The sequence below is a fragment of the Canis lupus genome, chromosome 25, assembly GCF_048164855.1.
Source record: "Canis lupus baileyi chromosome 25, mCanLup2.hap1, whole genome shotgun sequence".
NCBI lineage: Eukaryota > Metazoa > Chordata > Mammalia > Carnivora > Canidae > Canis > Canis lupus.
The window spans coordinates 41,229,009-41,248,358 of NC_132862.1; the positions used below are offsets into that span (position 1 = coordinate 41,229,009).

The 19,350-nt window shown below is 44.5% G+C and overlaps 1 protein-coding gene across 1 annotated transcript in view; it reads left to right on the plus strand.

Annotated features, from left to right (window-relative positions):
- The first annotated feature begins 438 nt into the window (after positions 1–438).
- LOC140616716 (ubiquitin-conjugating enzyme E2 N-like) overlaps positions 439–19,350 on the plus strand; it is a 33,656-nt gene continuing 14,744 nt past the window's right edge. The window contains exons 1-3 of the mRNA XM_072797432.1: positions 439–455; positions 3,386–3,431; positions 7,335–7,485. Of these exons, the coding sequence (XP_072653533.1) occupies positions 439–455; positions 3,386–3,431; positions 7,335–7,485 (214 nt within the window). The remainder of the gene's footprint in view (positions 456–3,385; positions 3,432–7,334; positions 7,486–19,350) is intronic.

Here is a 19,350-nt window from a genome sequence, read left to right on the forward strand (position 1 = left end):
TGAGGTTAATCCGAAACTGTGCTCAGGTGTTCTTGGAGCCAGCGGGCAGAAGAGAAAAGAACACTACATAGTGCACATGAGATTTTGTTCTATTTCAAGCTTTCCTCAACTGCTGAGAGAGCTGGTCATTTAATTGGTGAGATCATGGGCACTTTGGAGTGATGCTTGGCCCCCGGGCTCTTGGTTTCATCATCTGTAAAGTCATGGAGTTTTTTTCCTATGATCCTTTCCAGCCACAAGATGCTATGGCCATATAACCAGATGAACTTTGGAGGTCTCCCACGCATCGAAAGATTGGTAGCTTTTCAAAGCAGATGAGGGAATGTGATCACTAGCCTCCCTGCTTCCCACGCAGTGAAACTGATGTGGAGAAGAATAGTAGCTTGACCAAAATTGTACTTTGCCAGAGTCAGAAATGAAAGACTTCTGGGAGTGGGCATGACGGCTGCTGGGAGGTTTGTTTGTTTCCTGTGACAAGAGTCAGAGGTTGGTAGGGGCGTGACGGGCTTCAGGCCTCTGCCCAGGATCCAGGTGTCCACACTCTGGCCATCGGTTTGCCTCACCACCAGTCTCCTGACGAAAAGAGCCCCTGTCACTAGGGGTGGGTTTAGGAATGCCCATAAAATCCATTTTCGTCCCCACAACTTCTTCCTCTCAACATTTTCCCCCCTTTTTAGACTTGCACCTGGTGTCATTGACTTTTCCAGAAAGACTTAAACCTTGTCAACTTTGAGCGATGATAAATCCCACCCACCCACCCACCCACTCCCCACAGCCCCAGTGGCCTGATTAGGCTTCAGGAAGAAGGTTCAAAATCCTCAAAGATGTTAATCAGAACATCCCAATCCTTGAAAAAGAGGAAAACACAAGTTGAATTGGGCTCTTGAACAAATCCAGATGGAGTGGAATCCTGCTGAATGAACCAGACTGTGCAAGAGGGAACAAGAAAAAAGAGGAAGAGCACAGAAAGTGACAAAGAAAAGGCGAAGAAAGATCTCAGGAGACAGCTTTTGGGGACTCAGAGACTTGAAAGGCCAGGATCCTCACTCTAGGCCATGGGGACAGGAGCCCTGTGAATAGGGGCCAGGCAGTCTCTGCCTTCCCTGAGAATGCTCGGAAGGCGAAGATGCAGTGGGGTGGGGACAAGGGGGCCTAGCGGTGGGGGAGCCTCCAGGGCTGTGACATTGAGGCGGTCTCCAAGGCCTGCTGGGGCAGGGACAGGCCTCCCCACACGGTCTCCTCAGCGGGGCCTCAGCAGCCTGGCCCCACAGCAGCCTGGGCCCCAGCCCCAGCGGCGCAGCCCTGCTCCGAATTTCACACCATGCCTAATCCAATCACCAGCAGATTGCAAGCTCTCTGCCTACCTCCCAGATAGAGAATTCTTGGCTGGCTCCGGTGATAGGCCCCTTCCCAGCCCAGCCGGCTGTCCTTTTGCTCATCCATGTAAACCATTCTGTAGCTCACCCCCAGCCCCCCACCTCCCCTTCTGGGCCCACAGAGTTAATCCTGTTTGCCTGGTCTGTCAATTTAAACAGCTTTAAATATGCCTCACCAGGTCCGGGTGGCAGAGCCCTGATGCTTATAAAACAGAGGCCTTGCATCAAAGGGAGCTGGGGTTACAGGGGCCACAAGGGTGTCATTCAGAGACACAATAACAACCCCTTGTTAAAAAAACAAAAAAAAAGCAATTCAAATGAATCACACACGCTTAAAGGGAAAAAAATCACCCCCCAACAAAATGGAGTTCCCTGTACTAAGTGCAAAGACAGCTCCAAAGTGGGGTGATGTTAGAGGCGTAGCTGGCAAGGCCATGGGTACGGGGGTGGGGGGTGAGGCGGGGGAGAGGTGTTTCTCCCAGGTGAGCAAAGACAGATGGATCAATCCACCTGGAGGAACATTCCTACCTACCTTCAAAGTCACAGGACTGGGGTTGGATCGCTGGGACCAGCTCAGAGAAGTGTGTGTGGTGTAGGAAGAGATTCAGACACTTGGACACACATGATCTTGCTCTCGGTTGAGGTTCCTGTCCCAAAGCTGGCAGTGAGTAATGGAGAACAAGCCCTAGCCCGGTGCATCTCAAATTTTAATGTACAGATGAATCACTTGGAGATCCTGATTAAAATGCAGAAGCAGATTCATTAGGTTTGAGGTGGGACCAGAGACTCTGCTTTTCTCCTGAGCTCTCAGCAGAAGCTGATGATACTACTGGTCTGTGGACCACTCTCTGAGTAGTAAGGGTTTAGATGGAGCCTAGTGCCCTTAGCCTTGGACTCAACTGTTTTGATTTTGACTTCCACTCCTTCCTCTGGTCCTCCTCCAGCCTTTTCTATTCTGTCTCTACAAGGAATAAGACAAGAGAAACTGATCTTGCATTAGAGCATATAACATCTAATCCAGATCTCCAAAAGGTGGTCACTGTCTGTCACATACTCGTGGAGTTGCTCATCACTGGAACAGAAGTATGAATAAGCAGGGGCCACTTCAGGGCAGACAGCCAAGGGGCTATCTGTAGAGGAGTACAATAAAACTTAGCTGGAGACAGGGGAATTCATGAAATGACCCTTGAGGGGGCCTTCCTAACCCAAGATTCTGTTATGGTAAGTCACGTCCTTGGTTGTGATAAGGGAAAGGCATCTGTCCTCCCTCCATCTGGGCAGAGGGTGACCCGGGGTGCTGGCTAGAAACTGGTATCTGCAGAGGACTTGAGCTACAAGCAAAGCAAGGGAGGTGGGGTGGGGGTGGGGGCTTGGGAAGTATGGGACAGAAAGGCTATTTGCCCTGGGTTTTCTAAGTTTTGTTTTGACTTCTAGAGAGAGGGGCAGTTCCACTGTCCCGCGGTAGCTAGAAAACAGATGTCTAACCACAGTGGCATCTATACTGCCTTTTAGCATACTCCCTCCACCACACCTTTCCCAAACTCCACCTGTCACCCCAAATTATCATCTGCACAAAAGAGAAAGGGCCAGTCCAGTCCACTCTGCTGGAAATTTCTCTATACTTGGACTACTTACTGCAGAAAGTGAATGACAGGAGCCATGAGTACAATGTCTGTGCCGGGGAAAAGAAGCAGGGATGGATGCTAGGGATGGTCAGGTGGCCAATGCTCCAGGAAGACAGGGAAGTGAGCTTCTGGCAGGACAGCACTGGGGGAGGTGACCCCAACCAGGATGTGGCTCCAGGCAGCAGCCACACTGGGGATGGGGAGGTGGGGAGGCACTCTCGGTGGGGGAGGCTCAGGTGGAAGAAGCAGGGGGGCTGGTATGAATGTAAATGCTATTAAAGTTCAAACCCAAACCAAATGAGCAGTGAAGCTCAGAGCACCCAGTTAAGATCTCTGCCTCTTTACCTGGAGCTTTACCTCAACCATACGTAATCATCCCCTCAGACAAGCAGAGGTCAAGGGTGCAAAATTTAAGGAGGCATTTGTGCAGGTATGTCTTACTTCCTTCACGCTAGTCCTAGCCCTGTTTTCAGTCCTGAGTTGGTCTTCAGAGGAGAGAGGCAGATGTTGATCCTGGAGGATTGTTTTGTCTGCTCTAAGTGGAATGGTAAATATGGCCTGTGCTGCTCCATTTTGGCCAGAAGTGGAGGTTCACGTTATTTTTCTAGACCTTAGTGTCTTCGTCTGTAGCATAGAATTATTAGATTAGAAGTGGCTTATATATTCTCATTACTCCAAGCCTTCCCCTCAGGTTAGCCCTTTAGTAGTTAGTTCTTTGAATAAATCATCGATAGTGCAAGACTCTCAGAATGTCATCTACCTTATGCTTTACTAAAACTTACACTCTTCTGATAATCAGAGGGAGATTCCTCAATAATCCCTGCTTTCCTTCCCTCAAGTCTGTTTCTAGATGTCTCTACACAGTTGCTGGTCAGGGAAGATCCTGTCTGAGTAAGATGTGGGATCCTCTAAATGCTGGTGGGTCAAGGACAAGCTTCCTGGCCCTTTCCTCCCTTCCCTATATAACTCCCAACACATGTTGAGCTCCTGTTCCATCTGACACTGTGCTAGGCTCAATGACGAGATCTCTTTGCATCCTGGAGAAATAGCTGCATGAAATATAATTTCCAGCACCCACGCAGCGTCTGAACACTACACTATGTGAGCCTTGGCCCACATGCAATGGCCCCTTGGAGTAATGAACAGAAACTCCATTCCTTTGTCATTCTCTTAGTCTTAACCTCTGTGGGATCACTCAACTCAAAAGGCAAAGGGAGGGACTCCCAGGTGGCTCATCGGTTTAGTGCCACCTTCGGCCCAGGGTGTGATCCTGGGGTCCTGGGATCGAGTCCCACTTCGGGCTCCCTGCTTCTCCCTCTGCCTGTGTCTCTGCCTCTCTCTCTCTGTGTCTCTCATGAATAATAAATAAAATCTTAAAAAAAAAAAAGGCAAAGGGCAGCAAAAAAAAAAAAAATTGCAGGGAGGGTCTGATTTTTATTTGTTCATTATCTTGAAAAAGGATGTCAGTATTTTGTTCTCTAGAAAACTGTGATGTGAAACTTCCCAGCTAGAAGACATTGCTTTTTCTTTTCCTCCTCCTCCTCCTCCTTTTCGTCTTCCTTCTCCTTTATGGATGAAAACTTCTTTAGATTATTAGAGCTTCATCATGTTTCTTTCATTTTATTTATTTAGAGAGAGAGTGTGTGTGCTTGTGCAAGCCACCACAAGTAAGGGATGGGCAGAGAGAGACGGAGAGAGAGAATCTTAAGCAAGTTCCATGCATGGTGCAGAGACTAATGGGGGGCTTGATCTCAAGATCCTGAGATCATGACCTGAGCCAAAATCAAGAGTCAATGGTTAACCGCCTGAGCCACCGAGACACCCTTCGTCATGCTAATTTTATAATGCTGTTGCTTTGGTGACCTGGAGGTGTGATCTGACTCTTGCCAAGGTGTTTACTATCCCCTTTGCACCAGTGTGAGGTCTCAGTCCATTGTTCACACCTTTTTGACTCGGTGGGGAAAAGAAAGCCTCCACCTAGCTACTTATTTCCCACTGTTTTGTGTATGTGTGTATGCATGTGAATGTATGTGTGTGTCTCAACATATATTTCCTCTTCCTCGGGGCACCCCACCCCCACCGTGTGCAATTTTGGTGGGACCATTCCTTCCATGCCAAGGGGTGGTACATGAATTAAACTACACCAATCTGATCCCTTTTCCAAATACTTAAGATCTTGAGCAGAGAGCTGAAAGGAGGAACACCAACAGCAACAAAAGACTGGAGTACATTGGTCAGGGCAGTGGTCAGGAGAGGTGTCCAGAAGCTGTAGTGATGCTAACTCTAGTCCCTCTTTGGGTCCATGCCTAGTGCTGCAGCTTCCTATCTATTTGTGGTCTCCCTCTTTTCCCATCAGCAGATTAAGGGAGCCAGAATTGAAATCTGTGTCCTTCTACCATGGAACCCCAGGTGAGTCAGCCACCCTATCAGTGTGTGGTACTCAGATAATGAAAATTTCCCTTCCTGCAAACTTCCAGGGAAAGCCTACTGTGCTGAGTGCTGTGACTTACTGCCCAGAATCCACTCTAGGGTGAAGCACTCATTCTCTCAGCTGCTGGAAGTGTGGGTGGTTGGCCCATCTCTAGGAATTGCCCTTTGCTGAAGCCACCTTACCCAAGCTCATGTGCTTCACAGGGGCAGCCCACATCCAGTGACACACATGTATGTAAAGGTATATAAAGACCTGCTCCCCTTTTCCTCAGGGCAGGACAACTCCTAGAACTAATCTTATCTCCAGAACCCCACATCGGGTCATCTGAGGCTGTTGGGACTGTACTACTTTCTTTACTCACCACCCCCCCACCAACCCCCAACACTGCCTGGCAAACTTTCTGTAAACCTCCAGCTCAGAGTGTTTCCTGAAGAACTGACCTCAGATACCCACTCAGGATACCAGTACACAAGAAGGAGCAGTCTCTGCTAGCACCTGTTGGTACCTGTTTCTCTTCCACATACTGTGGGGTTTCAGCAAGCTTCAGGTAAATGGAAAGAGACAGTTTCCTGGGTTTTAGCAGCACTCATCATAGTCAAGAAATGGACAGACTCTCTCTACTTTGTAGCAGGAACTGTTCCGAGTACTTTGGTAATATCAACCAACGCAAAGATAAAAAAGAAAAAAAAAAATCCTGTCTTCATGGGGTTTAAAGGTGTTCTCAAGGATGGGAAGTCCAGTACTTCAAAACTTCTGCTCCAATACTTCAAAAACGTCCCCTATGGAGCTGCTAATCTTCACTTTTCTGCAGGCAATACTTTTCCCTGAGGGATGCAGGTACCACTGCATGGGTTCATTTTTTTTTTTTTTTTTTTTTTTTACGAAACAGTAATTTACCTTTCAAGTCTGATTTGCCTTCTGATTACTCCCACCCTGCCTAATAGTTGCCCTGATACACAATTTGGGAGGGGGTAGCCCTCTTCCCAGGGTAGGTCTCTCTTTGAGGATATTTATTATTTTTTTTCTTTTCTTTAAAAATAGGGGTGTGATGGATTCCCCAGGTCTGAGAAGTGAAGCTCCAACAGGATAGCAGCAAATTCTTCCTCTCAGGCTTTTCTTTATGATTGTTCTGTTTAAGCAATGGGACTGCAACTAGTGGTCTCTATCATCCCAGAGTCCCCTGCAGGTCATATCCTAACATGTAAGAAATAGTCTGACCTCTGTAAAGGCAAAGGAAAGCAGCAGATACATAGGCAGGTAGACAGTAGGAAGAGAGGAGGGTGGGGAAAAAATGGGACATACCAACTTATGGTCCCTCCAAAATCATAAATGCCATAGATGATATCATTAAAGGGATCTCCATGGATTACCCAAGTAATCTTGGCCATTGTGCAATTAATTAATACAGAAGGCTGCCATGAACAGAGTTTTGAGCAGTTCATCCACTGGGGACCATATCACACTCTGCTCAGCCCATGACGGATGTTTAATAGAAGGCAGAAAGGTCAAACTGAAGCCAATCCTCTTGGTTTCTTATGAGTTTCTTTCAGAGAAAGAGAAAATAAAGTTTTTAGAATATCTGTCAATTGCCTTTGTCATTTTACTCATTCCTTTTGCCTGCACCTGCCCCGGCTACCCACCCTCAAGAGTTGACCAAATACAGTAGCGGAGATGACAAGAGTCATGTTGCCAGTTTGCAGCTTAAAGGTCATGGCTTCTATTAAATAATTCAGAGGAAACCTAAAGTTCAACGGGTCGACTCCCTTCCTCTGTCTGATGAGAAAGCAAAGGCCAGAGAGGGAAATGGCTGGTTGAAGGTCACACAGCTGCTGGTGGAAGGGCTGCTCTTTGTGACACAGTCACCGCCCTCTTTGTCACACTGTGCTATTGACCGTCACTCAGAAGGATGGGGGCTACACAGCAAGCCTTGCAGAGGATGATGGTTTCCTCTTCCTAGCCCTTGCCGTGAGTTTAGGGGAACTGCCATCTCAAAGAGTGCTGGTGCTTGCCCTTGGGTATACAGGCTTCAAGAGCTTCCGGCAGGTGAAGAGAAGTTAGAAACGTGGAATTGGCTCCTCAGTGCTCTTTCTACAAGAATGTAATTCTTTTTTACACTCTTATCTCCCATTTAAATAACTCTCCAGTATCTACTTGTGCAAATTAGATCAATGTTCAAAATCATATAATGCACCAAGAGACTTGGTATTTAACTTCACATTTACCAAACAGTTCTGAATAAAATGCTCACTGACTAGGAGTGCCCAGATTTATTTTTAACAGCCACTAACTAGCTTTTCTATTCTGTTGTGGGTGTCTATCAGGGTTGACGTGTCTTTAACTTTTTTAACCCTATGCTCTATGTTTTGATGCCACAAGAAAGTTCTTTTAATGTTCAACAGAAAAACACATCCTGCTTATCTTGCTGGGCTTGGCTGTCTGCTAGCCCCTGTCTGTGTCTACACTGTAGGAAAAAAACTTATGTCATGTCTTTTTGATGGTTTTTCTCTAGAGAGATTTTGTCTTAATTTTATAACTAGTTAAATTCCCTTTTACCTGTTGCCAAAGATTGTTTTAAAACAAACAAGCAAACTGCCTTCATTAGAAGAGCAATGTAAACATTAGCCAGCATCACTAATCACTAAATGATAATGTGCAAGTATCGCAGCTTTACAAAATGAAGGAGTTATGACATTTCTCACTAATAATCCTAGCTAACGCTAATAATAATGGGCCCTCTACTAAGTACTTTAAGTCTTTTAATTAACCAATCTTTGGGAAAATCCTGTGAAGTAAATATTTTTATTATGCCCAATTTACAGATGATGATACTGAGGCAGAGCAAAGTGAAGCAACTTCCCCAACGTCGTACTTTCGTTACTGGTGGGCTTGGATTTGAACCCATGCGGTCTCTGCATGTGGCCCCGGACACTTCACCACCACCAGTACTTGCCTCTTCACCTTGAACTCACTCCCATCTCTCTTCTAAACCAGGGGAGGCTGAGTCCCTCCCCTCAGCCCCACCAGAATATTAAAAAACTCAACATAAACATAGCAGAGTGGCAGTGAAACCAGGTATTACATCATTTGTTAGAAATAATAGAATATGTGAGAATACTTAGACAGCATGAGATTTTCCTTAACTTTGGAAATGGACCTTTTGTGCAAAAGTTGCTGGGGACATAACTCTAGTCCAGGGGTTGGCAAATTACTTCTGTCAAGGTCCAGAGAGTAAATGTTTTAGGTTTTGCTGGTCGGATGGTCTTTGGTGCAGCTAGTTGGTTCTGTCTCTGTAAGGCAAAAGCAGCCATGGACAGTAGGTAAATGAACAAGTATGGCTGTGTTCCAATAACACTTCATCTATGGACATTGAAATTTGAATTTCATATTATTTTCATATGCCACAACATATAATTCCTTTTTTTTTGTATAATTCCTTTTTTGATTAAAAAAAAAAAAAACCACAGGTGTAAAAGTGAGAACCATTCTTAGCTTGTAGGCTATACAAAACCAGGCAGTGGGTCACATTTGACCTGGGGGCTGTAGGTTGCCGAGCCCTGCTCTAGCTAGCCCATTTTTCCACCTTGGGGGGAACACTGCCATAGACATCCGTTTACCTTCAGAGTCAGGTTGGTGCATTCCAGACACTTAGTAGAAGTTTGCTGGATCGAAATGAATTGAACCTGGAAAGAGGGAAAGGAAAGGGGCATTTTCAGAAACCCCATCCGTCTTGCCTCAAGTCCAGACAGGAACTAAACTCAAACAAGTGTGGGACATTCTGGCTTTCCTGCATACCTCCCTTGCTTTTCGTAATAGCTTTGTTCACTTTTGATTGCACTGGTACCTGGCCTATCCAGGTCTCCCCAACAGCTCTCTCTCACCATCTCTGTCTGGCAGGTCTCATAAGGCAATTTGTAGATAGAGATCTTGACGGCAAGAAGAAGAGGCTAACAGCCTCCTCAGCTGGGCTCCCTGCCAAGCTGCCCTGCTGGCACTTCAAGCAAGGGGGACCTTCCAGGGGATTTAGAGGTTCCTCATTTGGCTGCATAGCAAAGCAGAATGCTTCTTTTTGATTTCTGCTCCTGATAGCATGGCACACAGATCAAAGGAAGAAGTGCTCTAGATAATTCTGAAACCTTTTGCCTCCAGCTGCACAGTAACTATTTGGGAAGTATGTGAATCTAGAAAGTTTGCAGCTTAGGGGAGTAGGGGGTTACCTCACTGAGTTTCTCTGAAGGTGTACAAATTAGAGATCCCTGTGATCTCGGGACTTGTTAAGATCAGGGAAGTTCCACTTTGCCTATGATAGAGGGAGACTATGAGCCCTGAAGCTTTCTTCTGGTTGGGACACTTGCTTACTAGAGACAAAAGCCTCATCCTCATCTACTGGAAGTGACAGGTGACCCTGAAGACTCTATAGCCAATCAAGTTATCGAGTGCAAAGCCAATTTGGAGGTGCTTTAAGGGTTTGGGGCTTCCAGAGGATGCCTCTTTGTTTTAGTGCCTGGAACTGGTTCTTGACAGAGCAGAGTGAGAAAAGTGGAGTTTTCAGTTTGGGTGGTACAATCCCAACATGAGATTCTCTCCTGCTCCCCCACCCACACCACCTACATTCCCCAATAATATCTGCTCTGAACAATAAACTCCACAAGGGAACTTAGAAACTATCTATGTTTTTCCCCTCCTCTCTGCTCAGGTCTGCTTTTCAGAGTGCTTCGTTGATTAAGGAGGGGGTTTCCCCATCAGTGTTGTAATATGTCTCTCTGGAGGATGCACTTCCAGTTTCTTTGTTCTTTTTAACTGAAATAATTGGCACTCCCTTTTGTTTTTCCTGCCCATTCTTGCTGCATATTATTTTATTTTTTTCAGAGTTTGCCCCTGACTAGAAAGATGCATACACAGAGTAGGGGGTTGCCCAGTCTGGAGACCTGAAGGTGTCCCAAAGATTTTTCTTCAGAACTGTCTGATACTTTACTGTCACTGACTCACTTGTTTGCATTACGCATTGACCCTTTACTGTAATGCTTAAAAATCAAAACAAAAACAAACTAAGAAAAGCCCAACAAGCAACCATGGATATGACTGAAAGGGTAGAACTTGAATTCTTAATGATTTATAATTTCATTTTCTACTTGACAAGAGTAACCATCCATTACGAGAACAGTGAACACCATGGGAAAGGCTCAGGGTTCTTCGTGATATATTCCAAAAGAGGGTTCAAGCTAGAGGGAGTATAGTCTAGGGTCAAGAACACCAAAGTTCTCGGAGTTCCCAGTTAAGAAAGCACCCAATGGCTTCTCATTGCACTGTGACCCAAACTCCCAATTCCTCACCACAGCCTCACAGGGGACCCCGTGCAGCTTGGCCCTGAACCTAATTTCTAATCCCATCATGCTCCCCTCTTTTCATTGTGCTTCAGCCATAGCATCTCTATTTCTCTTTCTCAAACACATCAAGCTCATTCCCACCTCAGGCCCTTTGCAAATATGGTTCCCTCTGCCCAGAATGCTCCTTCTCTAGATGTTTGCATGGCTACTTTCTTCTCATTCAAGTTTCCATTTAAATACCACTTCCTGGTACTTAGTCTGAAGTTGCCCACAGATACTCTCCATCGCATTGCCATATATATATATATATATATTTTTTTTAAAGTAGACTCCACACACAGTGTGGAGCCCAATGTGGAGCTTGAACTCAGACCCTGAGATCAAGACATAAGCTGAGATCAAGAGTAGGATGCTTAACTAAGCCACTCAGGCACTCTGCCTTATATTATTTTTAGGGTAGTTATTAGTCTCTGAAATTATCTTGTTTTTTACGTATGCTTCTTTCTTGTGGTTGATTCTCCCTGGATGGCAGGCCCCTGGGAGGAGGAACCTTCTCCACCTTACTTAGTAAATAAATGAATGACAGAATGAGAGTCAGTTCTTCCAGCAAGGACCAAAAGCAGAGATAGGAAGGTTTTTTAAAAAAAAAATTTAAAGATTTTATTTATTTATTTGACAGATATATATATATATATATATATATATATATATATATATATATATAGAGAGAGAGAGAGAGAGAGAGAGAGAGAGATTGAGCACACAGGGAGAGGAGCAGAGGGAGAGGGAGCCCAATGGACCCTGGGATCATGACCTGAGGAAGGCAAACACATAACCACCTGAGCCACCTAGGAGCGCCAGAGATAGGAAGTCTAAGTGGAAGCTTGAGGGAAGTAGGGCTGTGGCCTTGAGGTCTTAAGACAGGTGGCCAAGCCAATGCTGGGAGCCCCAGAGGGTGATGTTCCCTTGGAGGGATAGTGGAAGTGTCGATGTAGAGGTCTCTGGGAGGGCTCCATAAACGGAACTCCTCTTTTCCATCTCAATTCAGAACCATCAGAGATCTAAGACAAAGAAGGAAGTGATCAGGGCTAAACCATCGCTTTATTATTGATTTTTCAGGGAATGTGGTTTATATCTATGGACAATGGGGCTAATTAATATAAAGCACCAGCAGTGGGCAGACTGCCTTCCCTGGGGACAGGCCTCATGTCAATCCAAGGACATGGAGGAGCAGGGCAGAAAGCATGCTCTGTGGGCAGCTGTCCTGCAAGCAGAAGAAGAGGAAGTGGCCGTCCAGTGAGGGAATGCAGAGAGGCCAAGGGTCAAGGATGCCCTATGACAGCTCTGGGTGGAGGTGCTTTCATATGGAGGGAAACATCAGAGGTGGGGAATACTGGCTCTCTGATGTCAACCACTGCTAGTCTCAGAGGTGGAAATGGATAGACAGGGAAGGGGGTCACTTAGGACAGAACGTCTGAGGACATTGACCACCTAGCTGCACCTGGCACTGGCTCCCCTCTGTCTGACCATGGTCTGTTCATTCAGTCTTTATTTATTCATTTGTGCATTTGCTCTGCAGACACTGTAGAGACTATTCAAGGCTACAGATGAACCAAAGGGACCTAGCGCTCCTTTTGGTGGTCCCCAGCTAGTGGAGGAGGAGACCTGGTCTGGCCCCTACTTCTCTGGCACCTCTCCCAGTGTCTTCTCTCTCCTCCCCAGGGCTCCAGTCACTTTGGCTTCCTTCAGCCCCTGTGTGTGGTCCTCCCTCCACGACAAGCCCTCCACTCTTGCTGTTCCGCTCTGCTGCAAGTTCCTCCCTCTGTCTTTCGGCTTCTCAGTGACTGTTCCTTCTTTTGAAATCAGCTCACTCTTTGCTTCATCTGGGAAAACCTCCCTTACCTATAGTGATCTCCCCATTATGTGCTCTTATTGCACCATCTACGTCTTCTTTGGGAAACTTGACATAGATATAATTTTGCATTTTTGTGATTCCTGTATTTATTTAAAAAAAAACCGTTTTTAATGGAAAATTCTAAACATTTGAAGAAGTTGAGAGAATGGTAAAAATAACTCCATTTATTCACCACCCAGTTTTAACAACTACCAACTCATGACTATTCTTATTGATTCTTTTATTGCCCTATTAAATTTCCTGAATAGAATTTAAACTCCAAGAAGGTGAAGAGAGTGCTTTTCTTTTGTGTCCGTAGTTCCTAGCACAGTGTCTTGCTCGTGTAAGGCACTCCATGTTGAATGAATAATGGCTTGAAAAATGAATGATCTATATTATGTAAAGGGGCAGCCCAGGTTGCTACAAGAGTACACAAGAGCAGCATCTAGCCTAGCTGAGGAGTTTGCACATGGAGAGGCTGCCAGGTTGGTTCTGACACTGAAGCTCTGTGAGGGCAGAGGGGAGTGTGTACAGGATGGAGGGGGATGGTCTGAGAGAGAGGGTCCACAAAGTGCAAGGGAGGGCAATACAGACCTGCACAGGTGTCCTGGCTACCATCCAGTCTACTTGCCTTGCCTAACTGACTTGTCATTCTTTTTTTTTTTTTTTAATTTATTTTTTATTGGTGTTCAATTTACTAACATACAGAATAACCCCCAGTGCCCGTCACCCATTCCCTCCCACCCCCCGCCCTCCTCCCCTTCTACCACCCCTAGTTCGTTTCCCAGAGTTAGCAGTCTTTACGTTCTGTCTCCCTTTCTGATATTTCCCACACATTTCTTCTCCCTTCCCTTCTATTCCCTTTCACTATTATTTATATTCCCCAAATGAATGAGAACATATAATGTTTGTCCTTCTCCGACTGACTTACTTCACTCAGCATAATACCCTCCAGTTCCATCCACGTTGAAGCAAATGGTAGGTATTTGTCGTTTCTAATGGCTGAGTAATATTCCATTGTATACATAAACCACATCTTCTTCCAAGATCTATAAAGAACTTATTAAACTCAACACCAAAGAAACAAACAATCCAATCATGACTTGTCATTCTTTAAGCCAGAATGGATACTCTGGCAATGTTAGCCTCAAATAACAATTCTAAAGGGGTGCTGCTCTGGAGAGCTACTTTGTGAAGGAGGAATCATTTGCGTAGTATGATTGGGAATGTTGCTTATTCTTCACTATTCACTCTTGCAGGTTTTTCATTTCTTTGTTTTAAGTTTTAATTTGTTCTAAGACAACCCTCCCCAGATTTATTTATCTCAGAAGCCATCACCACTAACACACAACTATGAATAGCATGGGGAACCAGTGTCTGAAGACTATGCTTTGGGATACATTATAAACACGTTTGCTCCATGACTGTCCATTTCTGGAAAAAAAAAATTAAGTTTGTTCCTTTTCCTCTCTTAACCTCCCCCTCACCTTTTTATTTATTATTTATTTATTTATTTATTTTTATTTTATTTTATTTTATTTTTTTCCCTCACTTTTTTATTATATAATTAACATGAGGTCAATAGAGGAGAAACAGAAGGTAAAAGTAAAATAAAGGAGAAATAAAAAACTGCTTATAATTTCATTATACAAAAATAATCCCCTTACTATTTTGGTGCATCTATTTCTGGACTTTGGAAAAATGCATAGTTACTACACGTATTTCTTGAAAGATATTTTAAAAAGTGATCATTGACATTAATTTCCAGTGACAATGACAAAACAGTCTTAAAAGAAGATTGCATTTCCTGACAACTTAAGTATGGGGTTCTTCCTCAAGAATTCCAATGTGCCTTTCCACCTTTTGTTCCTTTGTTTTATTGTGAGTGCATTCCAGTTGCTTTCCTCTGTCTACCTGACATCCCCCCAGGCTAGAATTAGTCCAATTTAACAGACAGATTGCTAGCTCAAATATAGGTAGGACACCATATTTTTAATCAGAGTATGGTCCAGGGAAAGAATGCAAACTGTCTCACTTCTTGATATCAAATGACTTGAAAAGTTCCTTACCAATCTTTTCTGGTGGAGAATTGGGAGTGCTTGCTCCTCAAGATAAGACCAGGACAGTTGGGAATGAGCTTGGGCTTCCTTCCCAAGGATTTGCCTTTATAGTCTCCAAGAGTAGATTTCAACTTGGTCTGCTTTTCTTGGAAGTTGGGTGACCCAGTATTTTTGACTTTTCAGTGCTTGCCCTATTTCCCCCTCTTCTCTGAAACTGTTACATAGCATATATTTATTTGTATATGAAATTAAAATGGTTGGAGAATTTTGAAAAGAATGATATTTTGAATGGACTGGAAACCTATACTGAGAGTTCTGACATGAGTTGCAGGCATTTTTCTCTTTGACTCTACACTGTGGTATACAGATCAGTAGTCTCAGCCCTACACCCCCTGCAACATGTCTCTCCCTTGCTGTGGTCTCATTGTAGGCTGGGTGTTCTTCCCTGCCCCGGACTTTGAGCTTGGCATGTTGACTTTCTTTGGCCAACATGCTAGAAAACATAGCATGAGCAAAGGCTTGAATATACTTAGATGGTTGGTCTTGCCCTCTTGTGCACCTTTGTCCTGGGATGAATTTACGCTGGAAAACCACTGGCCCAAGGAGGATGAAAGACATGTGGAGCAGGTTAGAAGCCAAGGCAAGCCCAGGTCACCCTACATCAGCTGAGCCCCTGCTGACCTATAGATGCAGAAGCAAGAAAAATGCTTATAATTGAATGCCATTGAGTTTCAGACTTTTATCCCCCCCGGCCCCCACAGCATCATTGTAGTATTGCCAACTGATACACACAGGCTGGGCCAGTGCATGTGGAAAGCAGAAATAGGATGCCTGATAAAACAGCCAATTAATAACCATTAAATAGTAAACATTTAAGAGGTCTAGTATTTTTCTAATACCAAATTACAACCATTTGGCTCTGTTTCCTCTGAGACATTCTCATCCAGGTATGAGTGATTTGGAGAACAATACCATATGTCTGGCACTGTGCTTTGAGGGGGCCATTATAGGGAACACAGAAAGGAACAGAGGCAGTTTGGTGTAGATAAAAGAGCATTGACTTTGAAGTTGGAAAATGTAATTTTTAAAATTACACTTTTTTTTTTTTGCTACTTGCTTGTTGTGGGGCCAGTGACAAGCCATTTAACATCTCTAAGGTATAACACACAATGTGAACGTAATACTATTTAATATATCCCTATCTTACAAGATGTTAAGTATCTAGCACAATGTTGACAGAGAAGGCATCCAATGAAATAGTCACTCTAAAAATTATTGTTTTTTTTTTTTTTTTTTTTAAATTATTGTTGTTAATGAAGCATCTCAAAGAGTTACTGATCATTTTACATACAGGCTTATCTCATGGAAACATAAGTAAGAATGCCAGACAGGATATGGGAGATGCTCACTGAGTAAAAATGTTGGCTGGAATGGAGGAATTCATGTCGAGGTCAAGAGAAAGACCTAGAAAGGTAAGTGTGGGCAAAAGTGGGTGTTTTCATGAATAAAGCTTGAGCTTCAGTCCCCCTCATTGCCGCAGACCCCTTCTATGACCCTGGGAAAGGCCCTAGGTATCTTATATTCTTTTTCTTAAAGAGGGCTCCACAAGCTGTATAGGCTTCTGAGATCCACTGCTACACAACCCCAGGTATGTCATGGTGTGGTGAGCCTCACGGTCAGGCTGAGAATTTCAGGTTTCTTGTGTAAATCCTGGAGAATTATCCAGTGGGGGAGGAAGTGGCAATGTTGGTGCTCCTGGAAACTGCTCAATTTCCTGGCATCCAGAGAATTTGCTCAGCTCCTCTGTATTGGTGAAGACGCCTCACAGAGCATGCCCAGATCAGCAGACAGAGAGAAAACCCTGAACTCTACTCCCCTCCCTTGGGCAAGCCAATACAGGTTCCTCTGTTCATGTGGGATCTGCTGTGGCTCACCCACGGCCTCTAACAATTTGGGGAATCTAAAGCATGGTGCCGCTTTCCTGCCGGCTCCAAGCCGGCTGACACCACCATCCGGCTAAGGAGATTAAGCAGGCTTTATTTACAGAAGCCTTCTAGTGACAGCAGCACCCACCACACCCAGGTAGAGCCTGGGAAGAATGAAAACACATTCTTTTCTTGTTGCCACTGAATGCCAGGGCAAAGGCTCCATCTGCCACAAAGATTGTCTACACAGGTACTAGAGAGTTCTGGTCAGAAGCTACCCTAACTAGCCCTCATGGAAAGATCAACTCCAGTTGTAGAGTCTAGAGCATGATGATGGCCAGTGCAGAGACCAGGTCTTGTATCCAGGGAGGCCTGTGTCACCTATGCTATGCTTAGCATAGGAAAGGGACTCAATGAACATTTGCAGAATAAATGGATGAAGGAGTAGGAATGGCAATCACCAATGCCATTGCCTCTGTGTCATATCTTTTCCCCAGTCTTCATTTCAGGAAGAAAGAGTTTTTCAATAGTAAGTATCTTTTAAACACAAGTATTAACACAAAAAAGGTGATTTTATTAATAAGTAATAGAAATCAACCCCTTAATGTGGAACTTTTATTCAAAGAGTTTAAATAGACACAAAGAAATTACTCCCCTGTCCTCCCACTGTATGCCTTTCACTTGTGTGCGTGTGTACACACACATACACACTTACATACATGCGTGGAGAGAGGTGCTACATGGCGTTAAATGTATATTCTCTGGAGTTACATACTTTGGGCTGGGGTCCCAGTTCTTTTATTTATTAATGGTATGACCTTAGGCAAGCTACTTAGCTTGTTTGGGCCCTGATGTACTTATCTTTAAGATGGACTAGGGATCCCTGGGTGGTGCAGCGGTTTGGCGCCTGCCTTTGGCCCAGGGCGGGATCCTGGAGACCCAGGATCGAATCCCACGTCGGGCTCCCGGTGCATGGAGCCTGCTTCTCCCTCTGCCTATGTCTCTGCCTCTCTCTCTCTCTCTCTCTCTCTCTGTGACTATCATAAATAAATAAAATAAAAACTAAAAAAAAAAAGATGGACTAGTGGTACCAATCACTTCACAGCGTTTGTGAGGAAGGTCAATGAAGATAATATAAAGTGCCTTAAAACAAAACACGGGAGAGGTTTTTGCTACGTACAGGGCAGCCCAGAATGAGATGGAGATGAGCACTTTGCTTTTGCTGTCATTCTGTGGGGACAAGAAAATAATATGTATTCCTGCCTACATTGCATGATAGGGCTTGGTGGATGATGTGGGGAATATTTCTGTAAATTCCTAAACCTTCAGGGAGAAACCAGTGGGAGGCTAGGAAAGACTTCCTAAAAGAAATGGTTTTGAAAAGCATATGAGATGCCTGATCTCTCAGCACTTAACCTCACTTTTTAAAAACCCAAATACCTCAGGTATCTGTGACCCCTATAAAGATACTAGTGCTAAATTATGACTTGTGTTTCTGATTTCTATCCCAAGATCCATGTGTTTTTTTCAATTTCTCCCTCTCCATGTTATTTGTGGATTTGTCTACTGTCAGTTGCATAACCAGTGGTTTTCTTTGTGAGGACCTTAGCAAACCCCTCTTGGTCAGCTTGGGCTGCTATAAAAAAATGCCATCAACAGGATGGCTTAAACAGCAAACATTTATTTCTCACTGTTCTGGAGACCTAGACCTAAGATCTAGGTGCTGGAGGATTTAGTTCCTAGTGTGAGCCCTCTTCCTGGCTGATTGACAATGGTGTCCTTGCAGAGAGGGAGAGGGAGATGGAGAGAGAGAAGGAAAGGGAGAGGGAGAGAGAGAGATAGAGAGAGATCTGATGACTTATAAACACACTAATCCTATCATGAGGGCTCTACCCCATGACCTCATCTAAGCTTCTAAGCCCAATTACATTCTAAAGGCCCAATCTCCAAATACTATCTTACTGGAGGTTAGAACTTCAACATACAAATTTTGAAGAAGACAAAATTCAATCCATAGAATTCTGTCCCTTGTCCCCCCAGATCATGTCCCTCTTGCATGCAGAGTGCATACAGTTCATCCCAATAGCCCCCAAAGTCTTAACTCATTCCAGCATCAACTCTAACATCTAAAGCTCAGTCTCATTTAATGCCACCTAAATGAAAATTTGTTTTAAAAATTTTATGTATTCATGAGACACATGCACAGAGAGACAGAGACATAGGCAGAGGTTCCCTGCAGGGAACCCAATGTAGGACTCGATTCCAGGACCCCAGGACCCCAGGATTATGCCCTAAGCCGATGGCAGACACTCAACCACTGAGCCACCCAGGTGTCCTCATCTAAATGAAATTTGAATGAGATTTGAGGTATTTTTTTTATCCTGAGACAAAATTCCCCTCTGGCTGTAAACCTATAAAACCAAATAAGATGTACTTTCAAGGACAATAGTGGGACAAGCACAGAATAGACATTCCCGTTCGAAAGAGAGAAATTGGAAAGATGGCAAGGGTAATGGGTCCCAAGCAAGTCCAAAACCTAGCAAGGCAAATTCCATGAGATCTTACAGTTCAAGAATAATCATCTTTGGCTCAACACTCCGCCCTCTAGGCTCACCATGGTGGCAGCATCATACCCATGGCTGCACAATGTGCAGTGGCTCTCTGTGGGGGTGGGGAGGATAGCCCATGCTGTGGCTCTCTGCAGTGGTCCCATTC